The sequence below is a fragment of the Armigeres subalbatus genome, chromosome 3 (genome assembly GCF_024139115.2).
Source record: "Armigeres subalbatus isolate Guangzhou_Male chromosome 3, GZ_Asu_2, whole genome shotgun sequence".
Classification (NCBI taxonomy): Eukaryota; Metazoa; Arthropoda; class Insecta; order Diptera; family Culicidae; genus Armigeres; species Armigeres subalbatus.
The window spans coordinates 130,893,794-130,912,329 of record NC_085141.1 but is presented as its reverse complement, the minus strand read 5'-3'; the positions used below and the strand labels follow the sequence as shown (position 1 = coordinate 130,912,329).

The window sequence follows — 18,536 nt, the reverse complement described above, 5'->3', positions numbered from 1 at the left end:
AATGAGTATCAAACTAATTTTTCTCTCCTAATCCTAAATTGACTGTAACAGCGTGACCGGCTCATACTGTCAAGAGCAGCTGTTTCTTGCACTCAATTAAAGTCGGTTGAAGATGAAAATTTGACAACAATTTTTGCATGCATATGAACAAACACATATACAAGGACAAACAGACAATAGCTTGGTTCGTCAAGTTGATTGTATATAAGACTATAATTTTCTTGATTAATGACTTGTGAGGGAAGTCAGACTTTTACATTTCTTTTTTGACAATGCAGATTCGATGGATACGTGGAATTGACTGATTCTCATCGTTATGAACTGGTTATGGAACAACTTCTCGCAAGGGCAGCTGTTGTATAATTTGTAATACGTCCGGGTACTTAATGAAATACACCCGATTCTTTTTTTACACGGGGGATGCGTTCCGTGTTAAAAAAGATTTCAGTTCAAAATTCGAAAATTCGTGTAAAAAAAGTTTTATGATTTCTCGACAAATCATGCAAATGAAATGATGTCCTTTTGTTACAAATTTTTGTATGAGATAGGAAAAATTATTTCTTCATACCTGGCAAACTGCAGCCGTAAAAACTTTGTGATCACATTTCTGAAACACAATCTGAAAGACATATCTTTGTGCATTTCAGAAAGGTGAAGAGAATTCGCCTAGCGAGCAAACAATTATCTATCTGCGTTCAATTATATTCGTTTATTTTGGTTTTGATTTAGCTCAATACCATAAAACCATGCTGATAATTGAATATGAAGTATGCTTCGAAATATCACATAAGTCTTAAATGAAATAAGGTTTTAAATAGAATTTGAATCAGAATTTAAAAAAAATCCACAATTCCTATATTTTTATACACACACCTATTGATAAAACCTGAACTGATATTAAATTGATCAGATTCGGTAGCAGACACTCCACGATGAATTCCTTTGAAAGTGGCACAAATACTGGAGTATTGCCTTATAGCAAATGGTAAACGGGAACGCAGCGATTATAAGCAGTCTGCTTCTTCTGTTACTATGATACTATTGGTCGCAAAGCAGTTATTTGACTTTGAGAAAATGAAATCAGAATTGCGTATATAATATTAAATCAATTCAATACAAATTCCGCGGAAAAAAAAATCTAAATTTTGTTTCGTTTCGAAAATTTTTGAATTAAATGGACGCTCATATCGTATCGTTTCGAAATCTGGAAAGTAAATCTATATTACGTTTCGTTTGGTTTAAAATCAACACAGACAATTTAAATTTTGTTTCGTTTCGTTTCGTTAGGAAAAGTGTGTTATAGCATACCCTTACATCATAGGCAAAGAGGAGCCGAGAAAAGCACAAAACAAAAGATTCGCACTCACCAGGCATTGTTGATAAATTGCACCACTTTTCAGGATACAAGAAATCTCGCTTAACTTTTCAAAAGGACCTAAGTAACATTTTTTTCATGAATTAATTTGAATACTGCAATCAATAGCTTTCATGTTGTTCTGTTGATTGCGCTATTCAAATTAATTCATGAAAAAATGTTACATAGGTCCTTTTGAAAAGTTAAGCGAGAAATCATCACTTCTCGGGTACTTATTCAAAAGGACGTATGTGATTTTGTAAACAAAGATTCAAACGTAGATTTGTCCAATCTGATGGCACTCCCACTCAAAACAACACCACCAGCAAGTAGCTGAATCCCTCCCCCTATCTATCTTTGGTGATGGTTAGCGTGGGAAGGCTATCAGATCGGTCAAATTGACGTTTCAATCTTTGTTTACAAAATCACATTCGTCCTTTTGAATGAGTATCCGAGACTTGGTTTCTATAACATCAAATTTTCCATTTTTGAAACATTGTCTAGCAAATCCGCAAGTTTTGCACTCAGTAATCTTAAGCGGTTCTATATATGGATCGAATAGAGAACGAATTTCTTAATTCATAGCAAACTGAATCGTCTACACTGAAAACCAAAACTACCCAAAAGTGGGAGTTCAATTTATCCAAAGCGGACCTTGATCAATTCAAAATTGAGAATATTAAATTTACTCAAATTTGGGTTATTGGGCTGAGCAACCCCGATGAGGTGTTTGCATCTTGCTCTAGTTTTGACAACAATCATGGGAAAGACTCATCAATCCGTAACGGAACGGTTCGCCACTTCATCTCATAGCTCCTATTTCCATCCCATCAAAAACAAAGCAATGGAAAGGAATTTGGTTTGTTTATTATTTATGTGACTTTTTTCAGCTGTGAGCACGCATGTTGACATTAAGAAGGGACGAATTTGGTGCCGTATTTCTTTGTTTAGCGATGAGATGGATATATGTACAGTGAGGTGGAGATGGGAACAGTTCCCCTATATTGAACTCAAAGTTTGGGTTCATTTATCTGTCCGTGTAAATTGGTTGAAAACTGACGAGGTTATGGTCATACCAAGAATGTAGGTACATTAGGTAAAAATATTCGGCCCCCTTGTTGGATTGTCATTTAGATATCACCCAAATCTAAATTTTGTCTTGTTTGAAGCTAAGCCTAAGGGTTTGCTCGGCCAAATGGCATATTCGTCCTATCAACTTCGATCGATCAACCTTCGGCTTATTGGCTTTTGGTCGAATACTTCCGGTCAAAAAGCCTTTTCCCCTTCGATTGAATGTAACAATCATTTATGACTGAACCAGACATGTTCGCCAGCTCGTGTTTATCAATCTTGGTTTTAATTTATTTTCCAAAGCGTCACACTTCTTTTTCCTGAACTTTGAAGTATGATACACCACCAGCGAGTATGCAGTCGTGCATTGTGTCGGGTGTGCATTGTGTGGATTTTTTTCATCGCGGGACAATGAAGGCATTTGCGTCCATCGTCTAATTCCAGCCAATGCAATGGTAGCAATGTCCTTCTACAATTATCAGATAAGTGAAAGACCTTTTCATTCTCTTTTGGATTCATTTGGATTTGGATTCATTCAGAAAACCTAGAAAAATCGATAAACTGATTGATTTACAAAAACTTTTCAATTATCAAATTTTGGTATGAGCTTAATCTTACCTGTATTCCGGGATGTGTACTGTCCAAAATAAAAAATGTGCAAGCTATATAAATCCATGATAGTGGTTGAAGAAAGGGTTTACAACGGCGAGTAATTTGATGGTTAAAGCGGGCGAAATCTTGAAGTACTTTTTCTTTGCTATGTCATATCTCAATCATCGAATTACTCGCCTTCGTAAACCTTTTCTTCAACCACTATCCTGGAAATCTATAGCTCAAACAATTCCCATCAGGACCCACTTAAGGCTAATTTTCAAGGAAAAACCCAATACTGAACTGCTTCTGCAGTTTGCTTCGGAAATTGTTGTCACAACAATAGGATTCAACCGCGCTAAGAAAAGTTTTGTCCAACCTTTTGATTAATTGTTTGTGCTGCCAAGTCAGAATTACATTCCCTGCAGCTCTAGTTCTTAATAAATTGCTGAAACCATGTCGGGACGTGCCTATTTGAACATTCCAAATAAGACGCATTGAAATGTAAAATTAGTGACAAAGACGCGTTGAGTAAATGCACTTTGATGCCGCTTTAAAATTTATTTAATTAACCATTTCCATTACTGGTTTGGACATTGAAGGTACGACCAAACGTCTCGTCAGCGCGAGAACCTTAGATTGAATCAACTGTTCAGCTGAAGAGCTGAACAGACCAAGTTGTTAAACCATTTTTAGTACAGTAGTCCGCCAGCTAATCTGTCATTTCCATACCAAAGAACCAGAAAAACCCACAGCAAAAACTTGACAAATGGCAGTATGTTATGTTCAGTGGGAAATTATACTTTTCAATACGGAAAATTCATTACTAGCGAGAGCTGGACTAACGAGAAATTGGATTAACGAGGGCCGGATGAGCGGACCTATGCACTGCACCGCCCATGATTTCATAGTTAACGTATTAATCATTCGATATTTCAGCGAATTTGATTTATTGCGCCTTTACTAAGGTAATTCAAACCTCAATTAAGTGCTTATGGGTTGAAATGTTATAAATTTGCGATGTCTGTCCCTATATATAAATTATTCGAAATACATGCGAATGTGCAACTACGAGATCATGGGCAGTGCAGATGGGAACTGACTTGTGAAACTATTGCAACAGAAAATGTTGCTCACGTCATCTATTCATACTACAGCCAACCGAGATGCTGTATTGAGTCTAGATTATTGATTTTTTTAAAGATACTTTTGACAGAAAAAAACATATTTAACGTTGTGGGGATTTATCTCAGCGACATCTTTGCGGGAACAGTGAGTTTCAAGTGGTTTCGTTCGCATATTTCCAGTTCTCATTTACATAAAGATTAAAATCCCTCCGACTGCGGCAGCCCGGAAAGACCCGTTTGCTTGCAGCAATGCATTCCACTAGATTTCCGAACAATCGCTATCGAGTTTCAATCAGGAAATTACGAATAATGAATAAAAACATGGTCTCTCCGGGCTCCAGCAGCGGGGAGCTGTTTGCCCCCTCAGAACACACAGTTCCGAGTTGGAACAAATTCTTATGAAGACCGTCCCGTTGTTGCCACCACCGCCGTACGGAGGAGGCAGCACCAACATTGCATTCACACTCTCTAATTGATTTTTCTCCTTCTCTGTTGTTCTCTTCCTTTCCATGTTATCTCTTTATCAATTCTGCAGATCGGTCCACTGAAAGGATATTATTTATTTCACCATAGCCACGTCCGGAAGCGATCCCTAGATAGGAGCGAAGTTCACCACAGCGCACTCAACACCGAACCCGAGGTAAGAACCATTGGATGGGAAGTTGGGGCAGGTCATTTAGTCGAATGGGGATTGGTCGAATAGGATTTTCAAGAAAAACTCGCCATTCATCTTGATGAAAAAAATTCTTTCTAATTGAAATTCGAGTGTACGAATACAATACGGTTGAATTAAGATAACATAACTTATTTTCAAGATTTTTTTTTCCAGTTACATGTCTATCAAGTTGCAAGTTCGAATCCAAGACCTTTTTTTCAAATTCTTTTTTTCCAAATTGTATTAAAATATTTAAGCTGAGGGTTTTTTTCACTAATTTTTTAAATGTTTCGGAACATTAGAATTCCAAAACTGAAAAGTTCTAACGGCATTCGATCAAACGGCTATGCACCGCTTTGCCAATGTCAATTTGTCCTTCCATCATGATGGAGAGAGCTATTTTCCGCTATGTTTTGTTTGTCCATCAGTTGAATGGCGCCGCTATCCCCCCCGGCTGAGATGAATTAAATTATCTAAGTGGGAAATGGGGCCAGCTGGCGAGCAGTTGTTTTTCCATTCTTCAAATGACGCTGCTGATATCTTTTTTCCACGTACATGGCACAAAGCCCCATTCTATTCGCCGTCATTCAATAACACTTCACGGGAAGTGGATGTTTTTCCATCAGGCGATTCCATATAAAAGAGCGACCAACAGTATACGGAATCTCGGATTTGTTTCCGAAGGGCCAAACTCATTACGACTTTGAATTTGTAATGGCGAGTTACAATTCCATCTTTATGTTCAATATGACTTTATTAGTCATTAGCAGAACTGATAATCAGTTTTATCTGCTGATTAAAAAAAGATCGTCACAATATGATTCAAACCGTTTTTGAACTTAGAACACCCATGCAATTAAATATGATCTATATGGTTATAAATTTGTAATCTTTATTTCCCATAATGTGCATCCATGGTCCACAAACTGAATGGCGTATTTGTTTGTCTTACTTCCAAAGGTTCGATGGATGCAGCAGCAGCACGAAAAGATCCGTCGGAAGCGCGACTATTCGACGTTCGATCAGGACTTTGTGCGTTTTCCGGACCCGCGTTCGATCGCGCCCGGCAGCCGTGTCAGCTATCGGGACACCGGATTGCACAACATCTTCCCTGATCCGCTCTTCAAGGAGCAATGGTACCTGGTGAGTAGAGTATGTGTTGGACTTTTTTACTGTCTTTTTATGAACCCTGTTCCAATTGGCGCTGGACTTCGCTTGGTAAGCACGCCGGGAAAATAATGCAGCTATGCTAGGCTACACTAAAAAGTATTTGCGTTAATGTTAAGCTACGAATATGGATTGGATCAATCGGAATCTCAACAACACAGAATCACAAACCCAGAAATACAGAATCAGAAATGCAGAATGTCAGAATTACAGAGTCCCATAAATTCACAGAAAAAAAATCACAAAATGGCAGAATCATAAAATCACAGAATGGTAGATTCCTAAAGGATTTTCTCATGAACCCCTCGAAAATTTACGAAGACACTTCTAGAGGATATCTGGAGGAACCCATGGAAGGTTTCCGGAAGAATTTCTTAACTTATGGAAAAATGTTTGAGAAACTCCTGCAATATTTTCGAAGGAACTCCCAAAATATTTTAGGAAGAACTGTGAAACATTGCCGAAAGAATTCCGAGACGATTTCTTGAACTTTTTGAGTATTTCCGGTGGAACTTCTGCACGCTTGGCCGAACAACTCGTGGAGAATTTTCGTGATAACTCCTGGAGGATTTCCGGAGGAACTCCTGGAAAATTTCCGGAAGAACTCCTGGAGGATTTCCATATAAACTACTGGAGGATTTCCGGAGGAACTCCTGGAGGATTTCCGGAGGAACTCCTGGAGGATTTCCGGAGGAACTCCTGGAGGATTTCCGGAGGAACTCCTGGAGGATTTCCGGAGGAACTCCTGGAGGATTTCCGGAGGAACTCCTGGAGGATTTCCGGAGGAACTCCTGGAGGATTTCCGGAGGAACTCCTGGAGGATTTCCGGAGGAACTCCCGGAGGATTTCCGGAGGAACTCCCGGAGGATTTCCGGAGGAACTCCCGGAGGATTTCCGGAGGAACTCCCGGAGGATTTCCGGAGGAACTCCCGGAGGATTTCCGGAGGAACTCCCGGAGGATTTCCGGAGGAACTCCCGGAGGATTTCCGGAGGAACTCCCGGAGGATTTCCGGAGGAACTCCCGGAGGATTTCCGGAGGAACTCCCGGAGGATTTCCGGAGGAACTCCCGGAGGATTTCCGGAGGAACTCCCGGAGGATTTCCGGAGGAACTCCCGGAGGATTTCCGGAGGAACTCCCGGAGGATTTCCGGAGGAACTCCCGGAGGATTTCGGAGGAACTCCCGGAGGATTTCGGAGGAACTCCCGGAGGATTTCGGAGGAACTCCCGGAGGATTTCGGAGGAACTCCCGGAGGATTTCCGGAGGAACTCCGGAGGATTTCGGAGGAACTCCCGGAGGATTTCCGGAGGAACTCCCGGAGGATTTCCGGAGGAACTCCCGGAGGATTTCCGGAGGAACTCCCGGAGGATTTCCGGAGGAACTCCCGGAGGATTTCCGGAGGAACTCCCGGAGGATTTCCGGAGGAACTCCCGGAGGATTTCCGGAGGATTTCCGGAGGAACTCCCGGAGGATTTCCGGAGGAACTCCCGGAGGATTTCCGGAGGAACTCCCGGAGGATTTCCGGAGGAACTCCCGGAGGATTTCCGGAGGAACTCCCGGAGGATTTCCGGAGGAACTCCCGGAGGATTTCCGGAGGAACTCCCGGAGGATTTCCGGAGGAACTCCCGGAGGATTTCCGGAGGAACTCCCGGAGGATTTCCGGAGGAACTCCCGGAGGAACTCCCGGAGGATTTCCGGAGGAACTCCCGGAGGATTTCCGGAGGAACTCCTGGAGGATTTCCGGAGGAACTCCTGGAGGATTTCCGGAGGAACTACTGGAGGATTTCCGGAGGAACTCCTGGAGGATTTCCGGAGGAACTCCTGGAGGATTTCCGGAGGAACTCCGGAGGATTTCCGGAGGAACTCCCGGAGGATTTCGGAGGAACTCCCGGAGGATTTCGGAGGAACTCCGGAGGATTTCCGGAGGAACTCCCGGAGGATTTCCGGAGGAACTGCCGGAGGATTTCCGGAGGAACTGCCGGAGGATTTACGGAGGAACTGCCGGAGGATTTTCGGAGGAACTCCCGGAGGATTTCCGGAGGTACTCCCGGAGGATTTCCGGAGGTACTCCCGGAGGATTTCCGAGGAACTCCCGGAGGATTTCGGAGGAACTCCGGAGGATTTCGGAGGAACTCCGGAGGAACTCCCGGAGGATTTCCGGAGGAACTCCCGGAGGATTTCGGAGGAACTCCCGGAGGATTTCGGAGGAACTCCGGAGGATTTCGGAGGAACTCCCGGAGGATTTCCGGAGGAACTCCCGGAGGATTTCCGGAGGAACTCCCGGAGGATTTCCGGAGGAACTCCCGGAGAATTTCCGGAGGAACTCCCGGAGGATTTCCGGAGTAACTCCCGGAGGATTTCCGGAGGAACTCCCGGAGGATTTCCGGAGGAACTCCCGGAGGATTTCCGGAGGAACTCCCGGAGGATTTCCGGAGGAACTCCCGGAGGATTTCCGGAGGAACTCCCGGAGGATTTCCGGAGGATTTAAAATAACAAAATCACAATTACGAGACGAGCCAGCCTTGGGATGAAAGTCTCGTTAATAAAGACAAAAGAAAATCACAACCAGTAATTCATAATTACTTTACCAAACAATCACAGATTCGCATAATCACATAATTAAAAAATCACATAATCAGATTCTCATAGATTCACGAAGCAGCAGAATCCTAGAATCATAGAATAGAATCTTTAAATATTAGAAGGAATAAAACGAATAGAGACAGAAAGAAAGTACAATCAAGCAAAAGATTTAAATTCGTTAGAAAAGTGAAAAAACGGAACAGGTCAAGAAAAAACTAATATTGAAGATCAGATAGAACAAAGGAAATGCCAGAACTAATCAAGTACGATAAATATTCGACAGATCGGAATTCCAAAACTTACAGATTCGTTTATGTAACATGCTTTTGCGCATTTAAAAATCTTAAAGAAAAGCTTTCTTCATCAGCAGTTCTGCGAACAGTTCCTAATTCACTGTTATTCTGTCCGCTCGATATTTTTCTCCAACTCTTATCAACATTTCCAAAAACGAGACTTATCGGCTTCACTCAAGCGTTTCGGGCCCTGCTGACAAAACGATACGAACGATCTATATAGGAAGGATGTTGAAAGGATTAATTCATGCCCACCGAATGTGTCTTAATTTTTCCAATCGTTGAATTATTGAACCCTCACGTATGGTCGAATCGAACGAAAGCCGAAAAATTATTGAAGTGGAATTTATGCTTCCGCTTGCCGGTAATGCCGTTTTCTTCATCTTTCATCCCCCTCAAGATGGTATGGCAACAAAAATAATCCTCAAAGACACCGTTCTGCAACACGATCCAGTTCGGGTGGCATGACGACGAGTATGTTATAAATTTTTCCGCTACAAAAAATTCTCGGAACTACCCATCAGGAAGAACAAACAAATCGTACGGGGGGCGATTACCTTTCCCCACCGCAGCACGCTTCACCAAAATTCAATCTCCTCTAATTGCTCTCTCCGCCGCCACTTTGGATGTAATTAGATGTGAAATTTTGTTTCCACTCACACGGGCTCGTTTGATTTCATTTCGCAAGAGGCGTCCGTGGAACCGGCTGCCGGTTGATTAATGTTTATGAAATTTTTCGGCATTTTCCTGAAATCAACACACACACAGAGTGTGGTATATGATGCTCATCCGGTTGAATTGCTGGATACCTCGAAAGAACCAACCGTGCTCACGGAAACGTTGGTCGTTCCAAGCACCGGTGACAAATGGAGGGGTGTTGCGAAATTTCTTGATCATTGTAATAAGTTCTTGCACTACCATCAATACCACTATTAGTATTACTCATATCATAATCATCCTTCATGTTATAGAAATTTTCGCATAATTCAGTGGATACAACGCTAGTTAATGTGTTTTCGGAATTCAAAATGATAATGTTCTGTGATCTGCAAACCGTAATACCAAATATGTACTCTGTTAAAGCTTTTAATACTGTAAGGTAATTCGATCTTTTTGGTGCGTGAATTGTTCACCTTTAGTTTCTAAACCACCCTACCAGCAAACAGTTTTGGTCTTTAAGGCGGTTATCTTCGCATATGACTGCGTACTGCGCCTTTATCTACTTTATCTCCAAACATACGTACGCTCCAACAATCATGCTTTCGAACCCGGAAAAAAGGACGAAATGTGAGCTTGTGGAAAACGAGCCCGCTCAAACACTGGAAATGTCAACAGAACGAGTCGCGCGCTTCTGTTCGGCAAAGATGAATTATATCTACGTTTCTCTGCTGATGAAATGTGACTCCCGGCTTGACGTACGCACTGGCAGTGGAAACTTGAAAACGAGTTTTCCCTTCCCCAACCCCTTCAAATCCTGACGTGGATCCAACAAGGAGCAACGCCAAGGCTTCCCGTGTGCAGCATACGCCATTTAGACGTACACACACGCGCACGCACATGCACACTCAAATAGATAGAAGTTCACTCGTGCGATGGGTAAATGTGTACCAGTCATCTTGTCGTAGGCTCGCCGGAAAAATTCTGGCTCTGACACACCGGAAGGAAAATATTTGACTTTGCGCTTGGTCGCTCCACCCGCCGGCCGTACTCGTTGCCGCCGCCGACGATGACGACGCGACGTCGATGTTTCTGTCATCATCGTCGTCGCAGCTCTGTTTGTAGAAGAGAGAACGATACAAAATGCACATCAAGATTTCCTTCTTCGAAACACTAATCAGTTTGTTCTTAGTACTGAGGATGCCTAGCTATAGTCCCTTCTGTGTACATTTCGTCAAAGACTAACATCAGGTTCTTATTTCAAACTGTTTTGCTATTTCCTTTTGATCATACAAACGTTCATGTCTACTCGGAATGCTGAGAAGACATCTTTACAAGGTGCGTTACGGAGCCACACTTTCAGCAACATTTATTGTCTATGTCGTTCAAAAAAAGTTGTACCGAAAGGCTATATACATACGGGATAAACAATGCACCAGAGGAAAAAAAACGGAAACTAAGGTTGTAGATCTAGCGAAAGACGAAATCAATTTATTAGAAGAAAAAAATATAGGAGACCATCAGGCTCTTCCGCAGGGGGCGGCAAAGGGGGTCGGCAAAGACTATGTCCAAGGGCTTCACGATCCCTCCCCAGGCCATCTGCGAGTTGTGGCGCCTGCCTAGGATGTGGTGGGGTTTGACAGTGGGCCCTGTTAAACAGTGCTGTCATGGCAAATCATGAGCTCATACACTCATACATTTAAAATTTTGCGAACCTTGGAAAATCCGCCCATCAAACTTTATCTAATTGCGCCCCACGCCTAAATGTGAATAAATTCAATTTAATACTTATTCTAGATCAAACAAAACACGTAATACTACCAGTGTAACACCAGATATTCGTTTGATGCGTAATATACATCTGCATAAACAAGAATTCATATGCAAATCATTGATGGTTTGGGTTTGAAATTAAGTTCAATTAGCATGTTAGAATGAAAGTGAAATTCTAATGAAATAGGATCTTCAAAATTTACCCTGTGATGGAACGGAACTCCTACAGTTTTCAAAATAGCAATGAAATTTCGCTTTCTAAACTCATTGAGTGTAATGCATCGTATTATGATTTTTACAGGTTTATGTGCCGACTCCTTTCAAAAACAATTATGTTGATGAGTAAAACATTAATCGAAATTTCAACTGTACTTGATATTGAATATTTCATTATTTTTTTCTTGACTACTCCGCCCTCTGTCCAAGTCAAGTTTTTATTGTCTATTTAAAACGCCTCCATTTAATACCAATGCATTTTTATCTAAAAAATAACGGAATGTAGAGTTCAAGTTTCCATATCCCGCTATTTTGAATATCTCTTAATTTCTAACTTAACAACTTAACATCGTCTCAAAGCTTGTTGGATCAATTTTGTAAATAATCGCTAAATTCTTAAAAGTTCTTAAAAGCATCAAATCAATGGAAAAAATGCTAAGACAACCTCCACTAACTTGATATGCTTCATAGAGACATAGGACTCCAAGATGATTAACATACGTTTTTATGTAAATAAAGTACGTTTTAGTTTAATATTTTTTTTTAGACAAGAGCTTGTTGTGCAATAAATAATTTAAGCAGAGTTTGTCGATATGGTGAAGATCACTATTCTATAGTGACGGCATTTTCATACTTTCGTCCTAGAAGTTAAAAAAGGTTACCACTATTTAGAATATATCAGAGTATACATAACCGAATCCGCTCGCCGCAAAAATCAAAATACATTTATCAAAATAATGTTTCACTCATAATTTTATAGAAAACTCTTACTTAATTTAGAGGTCCTACGCGCCTCGAATTAGTGACTGCCTCAACAAAGGTTGTTTTTCATACAAAATGCCTAACTTTGACAAACTAGCCTTTCTAATTACCTCATATCATTAAAAAAAATTCTAAAGGAAATTCCGCCCACTTAGAATACTTTTTTGAAGTAGCTTCAAACCAGTATCGAAACTTCTGAAGATATTTTCACTAATTTGCAATGATTTTAGGAAAATTTTGCACTCTGATCATTTGCCGTAAAGAAAGGCTATCATTTCACTCCTACAACGAACTTTTTATAAAAGGCTCTTACACCCATAGTATTAAGGTTCCCCCAAACACACGATTCTATCGCTTGGCGACAGCGATTCTGTCGCCGTTAATATGGAAGCGTAAATAGAACATTGCCTGCAGCGACCCAACGATAGAATCGCGGCGACTAGTTATCGCCGTCGCGGCGATGAAATCGCTAAGGTCTGGGGGAGCCTTTATATACCAATTGACTCAGCTCAACAAACTGAACAAATGTCTTTACGTCCGCGTTCGTTGAATTTTGCCTGCACCCGACATTTTTTTCTTCTTTTTTTAAATTTCGTCTCCACACATTTAGGTATGTTCATTGAACAAACATTCCATAAAAATGCTTGTTTTCACACTCCTAAGCTTTACTTCAGTAACAGTTTTACGCCCATGTGTTTTGGACGTTTAAAATGCTTCTGGGTAACTTCAATCGTCTAGTCGCATGTGCTGAGAAATGTCGATTTGATTCCTACACTAGTAAAAAGATTTTTTTCGGCATCGGAAAATTTATCACTAATCAACAAAAGTGTTGCATGAGAGTGCTGTCCGTTGTCTAAGCCAAGACATATTTGTTATCGCGGTGTGTCACGGTAAAATGAAAACTTACAAGGTGTACCAGCTTAAATTTTAATTTTCAACAATCGACCAAAACAAACTATTCGCTATGAATGCCTTAGAGCAATTAAATTGTACTCCAATTGCTACTAAAGCCGCCCCCATATGATTCACAAGACCGCCCAACTCACAATGAAGGTCTCAGAGTAACCATATTGTACTCAAATCGAATCTGTGTCTAACTTCATGGGTTTCAGACGTTCGCTGAACTCATTATGGATGCCTCGAATCAAACATATTCTACTAAAATTGATTCTATGTCCGCACTACAAAACTCAAAGGATCTATCAACTCATTATGAAGGCCTCAGAGTAAATCAAATCTATGTCCGCCCACTCAAGGGACTCAGATGATCACTCATTTCACAATGAACACCTATGGCTCAGAGTAATCAAATTGTACTCAAATTGAATCTGTGTCCGCCTTTATGGGACTCAGATGATCGCTCGATTCACTATGAAAGCCTCAGAGTAGCCGAATTGTATTCAAATCAAATTCATGTCCACCCACATGGGACTTAGACGATCACTCATTTCACTATGAGCACCTACGAGTAACCAAATTGTAATCAAATCGAATCTGAGTCATTCCCTCATGGGACTCTAGCGAGGGCTCAAGACACTATGAACGTCTCAAGGCAACAGTTTTGAACTCAAACTCATGATGTATCCGCCCTCATGGGACTTATGCTGTGTTCGCCCTCATGGGACTCTGATAAGCGCTCAAGTCACTATGAACGAATCAGAGTAACAATGCTGTGTCTGCCCTTATGGGACTCTGGGGGGGCACTCAATTCAATAACAAATTTTCAAAACGACTTATCTGGTTTTGTAAACAAAGATTCAAACGCCGTTTTGACAAATCTAATGGCACTCCCACGCAAACCTACACCATCAACAGGTAGCCGAAGCCTTCACCTACGTGTAGATGGTGATAATTAGCGTGGAAGTGCCATCAGATTCGTCAAATCGACGTTTGGATCTTTCTTTACAAAAGCAGATAAGTCGTTATGGAAATTAGGTATACAATTCACTGTGAACGTCTCAGAGTAACAATTTTGTACTCAAATTCATGATGGCTCTCATGGTACTCTGGCGAGCGCTCAAGTCACTATGAACGCCGCGCCCACGCAAGGTATCCAGTATACTCGCCCAGGAACAAAAAGTTGTTGAATCCTACGGCCCCCCCTCGGATTGTGTCTTATGCTACGTACACACCAGTCAAGCAGTTCGACGAACATTGACTCCACCCCCAAGAAAACGCTTCGGTTGCTGCTTTGTTGGAACGTGTGTGAAGTTGTTCGAACAACCATTTGACAGTTGGCGGCTCGGTTGGAAAAAATTAAAACGTTTTGATTTTGGTTTGAGTTGTCGGGGGTGGAGTCAAGGTTCGCCGAACATGTTTGAGCATTTGTAGTGAAGTTGCACAAACCCCCATATATTTTTTGATGGTTGGTGCTCGAGTTGGTGCTTCGGTCGTTCGTGTGTGATATTGTTGGTCGAATAAATTGATTGTTCGTGTCGGTGTTGATAAAAATTGATGAATGTTTGAATAAACGGGAGGTGGAGTCAATGTTGGTCGAACTGCTTGACCGTGTGTACGTTCCATTACGGTGCGAATATCAATCTCTCAAAATTTCTGCTCAATCGCTTGTAGCATAAGCTGCGCATTTGATTAGATATATATATATATATATATATATATATATATATATATATATATATAGGAAAATACACCTCCGACATCATTCGATTTGGAAATTGGTTCTGATCGCTCGATTGTTGGTATGCTCCAGAACAATTTCACAGAACATTGTACGATGATTAAATGAACTTTGCTATTTTTGAACATTTAAGGTTCCCCCAAACACACGCGACGCGACAGTCGCGACGCGATTCTATCGCTTGGCGACTGCGATTCTGTCGTCGCTGGTATGGAAGGATAAATGGAACATTGCCTGCAGCGACCCAGCGATAGAATCGCAGCGACTAGTTGTCGCCGTCACGGCGATGAAATCGCTTAGGTCTGGGGGAGCCTTTAATATGAAGTTTGAGACATGCAACTTATCGATGTTACAACGGTTGAATTATCGTAGTAAATGCGCGGTGAGTTAAATAAGCTGAAATTTTGAAAGGTTATTACGTTAATCATGATATCATGGGCAGTACTGTTCACATTTTACATGTAATTGAATTTAAGAAATTTGTTTCATTCCACCCGATGATATCAGAAACAGAAAAAGTAAACCACGTAACGATAGCAGTTCGGTGGGGAATTAAAAATTGGGTTGAAGGGATTTATCTCAAAATTATGACAAATGCCTTTACCAATGATTATCGGACCGGCTAATATTTCTGTACTTGATACATATCTTTTCTTTAGAATATTTATTTTGTTTTGCGTTTAGTAACTAAATGGTGCGTGGTTTTACATATCCACTTAATATTGTTTGTCCAAAATTAAAATATTAGATACAACGTGATTCTGCCGTTACCCCCTTCTTCCCCCATATGGTTTACCGTAGTCATTTTCCATTACACCCAACCTCCCTCCCTTACCCTGATGACCACCTGATTTCTGTACTGCTCTAATGCGAAAAAATATGGCATGAAAGTACCGACAATGATGTAGTGTTACGTAATACATTCACAACACTAAAGAAAGCCAAACAGCGACCTATTAACCTCGCTCTTAAATGCTTTCTCCAATTGCATCGCTTACTATCCATTTATATGCTCCATAATGGCCCGTTTACATATGAGCTAGTTCTAGCGGACAATGCACTATCCGACAATACTAGCGCGATATTAGCATAATGTAAACACTATTAGCAGATGTCAATTCCTGTTTACATTGTGCTAATATCGCGCTAGTATTGTCGGACAGTGCATTGTCCGCTAGAACTAGCGCATATGTAAACGGGCCATCAGTGTTTCATTTTTTCTATCATCACTCATCACTCATCATCATCGCATCCGATCACAAATCTCCAATTCCTGCATAGTGATGAATCGTGGCCGATGTAAAAGCAGCACGACCAACACCAAAGTACGGGAGTAACTTAATAGCATTAAAACGATGGGCATCGTTCGGTTTATTCGGGATGCATCGTTTATCGTTTTTCCCCGATTCGTAACGGAGAATATGAGTGAATGCGAGTGACTTGATGCGATGCGATTGATCCAATAACCCTGTCTCAGAGTAACAATTTTATACTCAAATTAATGATGTGCCCACCCTCATGGGTCTCTGGCGAGTGCTCAAGTCACTATGTACGTCTCAAGGCAAAAGTTGTGTACTCAAATGCATGCTGTGTTCGTCCTCATGGGACTCCCGTGAGCGCTAAATCCACTATGAACTTCTCAAAGCAATAGTTATGGCCCGTTTACATATGAGCTAGTTCTAGCGGACAATGCACTGTCCGACAATACTAGCACGATATTAGCATCATGTAAACAGGAATTGTCGTCGCTAATAAGCGTTTACATTATGCTAATTTCGTGCTAGTATTGTCGGATAGTGCATTGTCTGCTAGAACTAGCTCATATGTAAACGGGCCATTATGAACTCAAACTTATGATGCCCTTATGGGACTTCGGCGAGCGCTCAATTCACGATGAACGTCTCAGTGCAACAGATTTAGACTCAAACTCATGCTGTGTTCGCCCTCATGGGACTCCAGTGAGCGCTCAATTCATTATGAGCATCTCAAGGCAAGAGTTTTGAACTCAAACTCATGATGTGCCCGCCCTCATGAGTCTCTGGCGAGCGCTAAAGGCACTATGAACGTCTCAGAGTACCAAATTTGTACTCAAATTCATGAACTGTCCGCTCTCATGGGACTCTGGCGAGTAATAAATCCACTATCATCACATAAGTGCAACCAAATTGAACTCATATCGACACTGCGACCGCCCGCAAATATTAAGACGAGTATGCATTCTACTATCACTTTAAGCAACCAAATTGAACCAAAAATGCTACTGCACCCGCCCTCATTAACTCAGACGTGCGCTCAATCCACTATCATCACATAAATGCAACCAAAATGATCTCATATCGACACAGCGCCCACCCTCATGGACTTAGACGAGCGCTCAATCCACTATCATAAGTACAACCAAATTGATCTCATATCGACACTGCGACCGCCCCCAAGGATTCAAACGAGCGCTCATTCTACTATCTCCTTAGAGAAACCCCTCATGGACTCAGACGAGCGCTCAATCCACTATAATCACATAAGTGCAACCAAATTGAACTCATATCGACACTGCGCCCGCCATCATTGACTCAGACGTGCGCTTAATCCACTATCATCACATAAGTGCAACCGAATTGATCTCATATCGACACTGCGACCGCCCCCAGGGATTCAAACGAGCGCTCATTCTACTATCTCCTTAGAAAAACCAAATTGAACTCAAAATGCTACTGTGCCCGCCCTCATGGACTCAGACGTGCGCTCAATCCACTATCATAAGTACAACCAAATTGATCTCATATCGACACTGCAACCGCCCCCAAGGATTCAAACGAGCGCTCATTCTACTATCTCCTTAGAGAACCAAATTGAACTCAAAATGCTACTGTTCCCGCCCTCATGGACTCAGACGAGCGCTCAATCCACTATCATCGCATAAAGGCAACCAAATTGATCTCATATCGACACTGCGCCCGCACCCAAGGATTCAAACGAGCGCTCATTCTACTATCTCCTTAGAGAAACCAAACTGAACTCAATACTACTGTGCCCGCTCTCATGGACTCAGAAGAGCGCTCAATCCACTATCATCACATAAATGCAACCAAATTGAACTCATATCGACACTGCGCCCACCTTCATTGACTCAAACGTGCGCTCAATCCACTATCATAAGTCCAACCAAATTGATCTCATATCGACACTGCAACCGCCCCCGAGGATTCAAACGAGCGGTCATTCTACTATCTCCTTAGAGAAACCAAATTGAACTCAAAATGCTACTGTGCCCGCCCTCATGGACTCAGACGAGCGCTCAATCCACTATCATAAGTACAACCAAATTGATCTCATATCGACACTGCGCCCGCCCTCATTGACTCAGACGTGCGCTCAATCCACTATCATAAGTACAACCAAATTGATCTCATATCGACACTGCGCCCGCCCTCATTGACTCAGACGTGCGCTCAATCCACTATCATAAGTACAACCAAATTGATCTCATATCGACACTGCGACCGCCCCCAAGAATTCAAACGAGCGGTCATTCTACTATCTCCTTAGAGAAACCAAATTGAACTCAAAATGCTACTGTGCCCGGCCTCATGGACACAGACGAGCGCTTAATCCACTATCATAAGTACAACCAAATTTCATATCGACACTGC

General features: G+C 41.7%; 1 protein-coding gene across 2 annotated transcripts in view; it reads left to right on the top strand.

Annotated features, from left to right (window-relative positions):
* Nucleotides 1-18,536, top strand: part of LOC134223622 (furin-like protease 2) — a 1,298,803-nt gene that overhangs the window by 869,132 nt on the left and 411,135 nt on the right. The window contains exons 3-4 of one of the 2 annotated variants that reach the window (XM_062702810.1): nt 4,679-4,783; nt 5,759-5,950. In XM_062702810.1, the coding sequence (XP_062558794.1) occupies nt 4,679-4,783; nt 5,759-5,950 (297 nt within the window). The remainder of the gene's footprint in view (nt 1-4,678; nt 4,784-5,758; nt 5,951-18,536) is intronic. The other variant, XM_062702811.1, reaches the window with a different exon arrangement.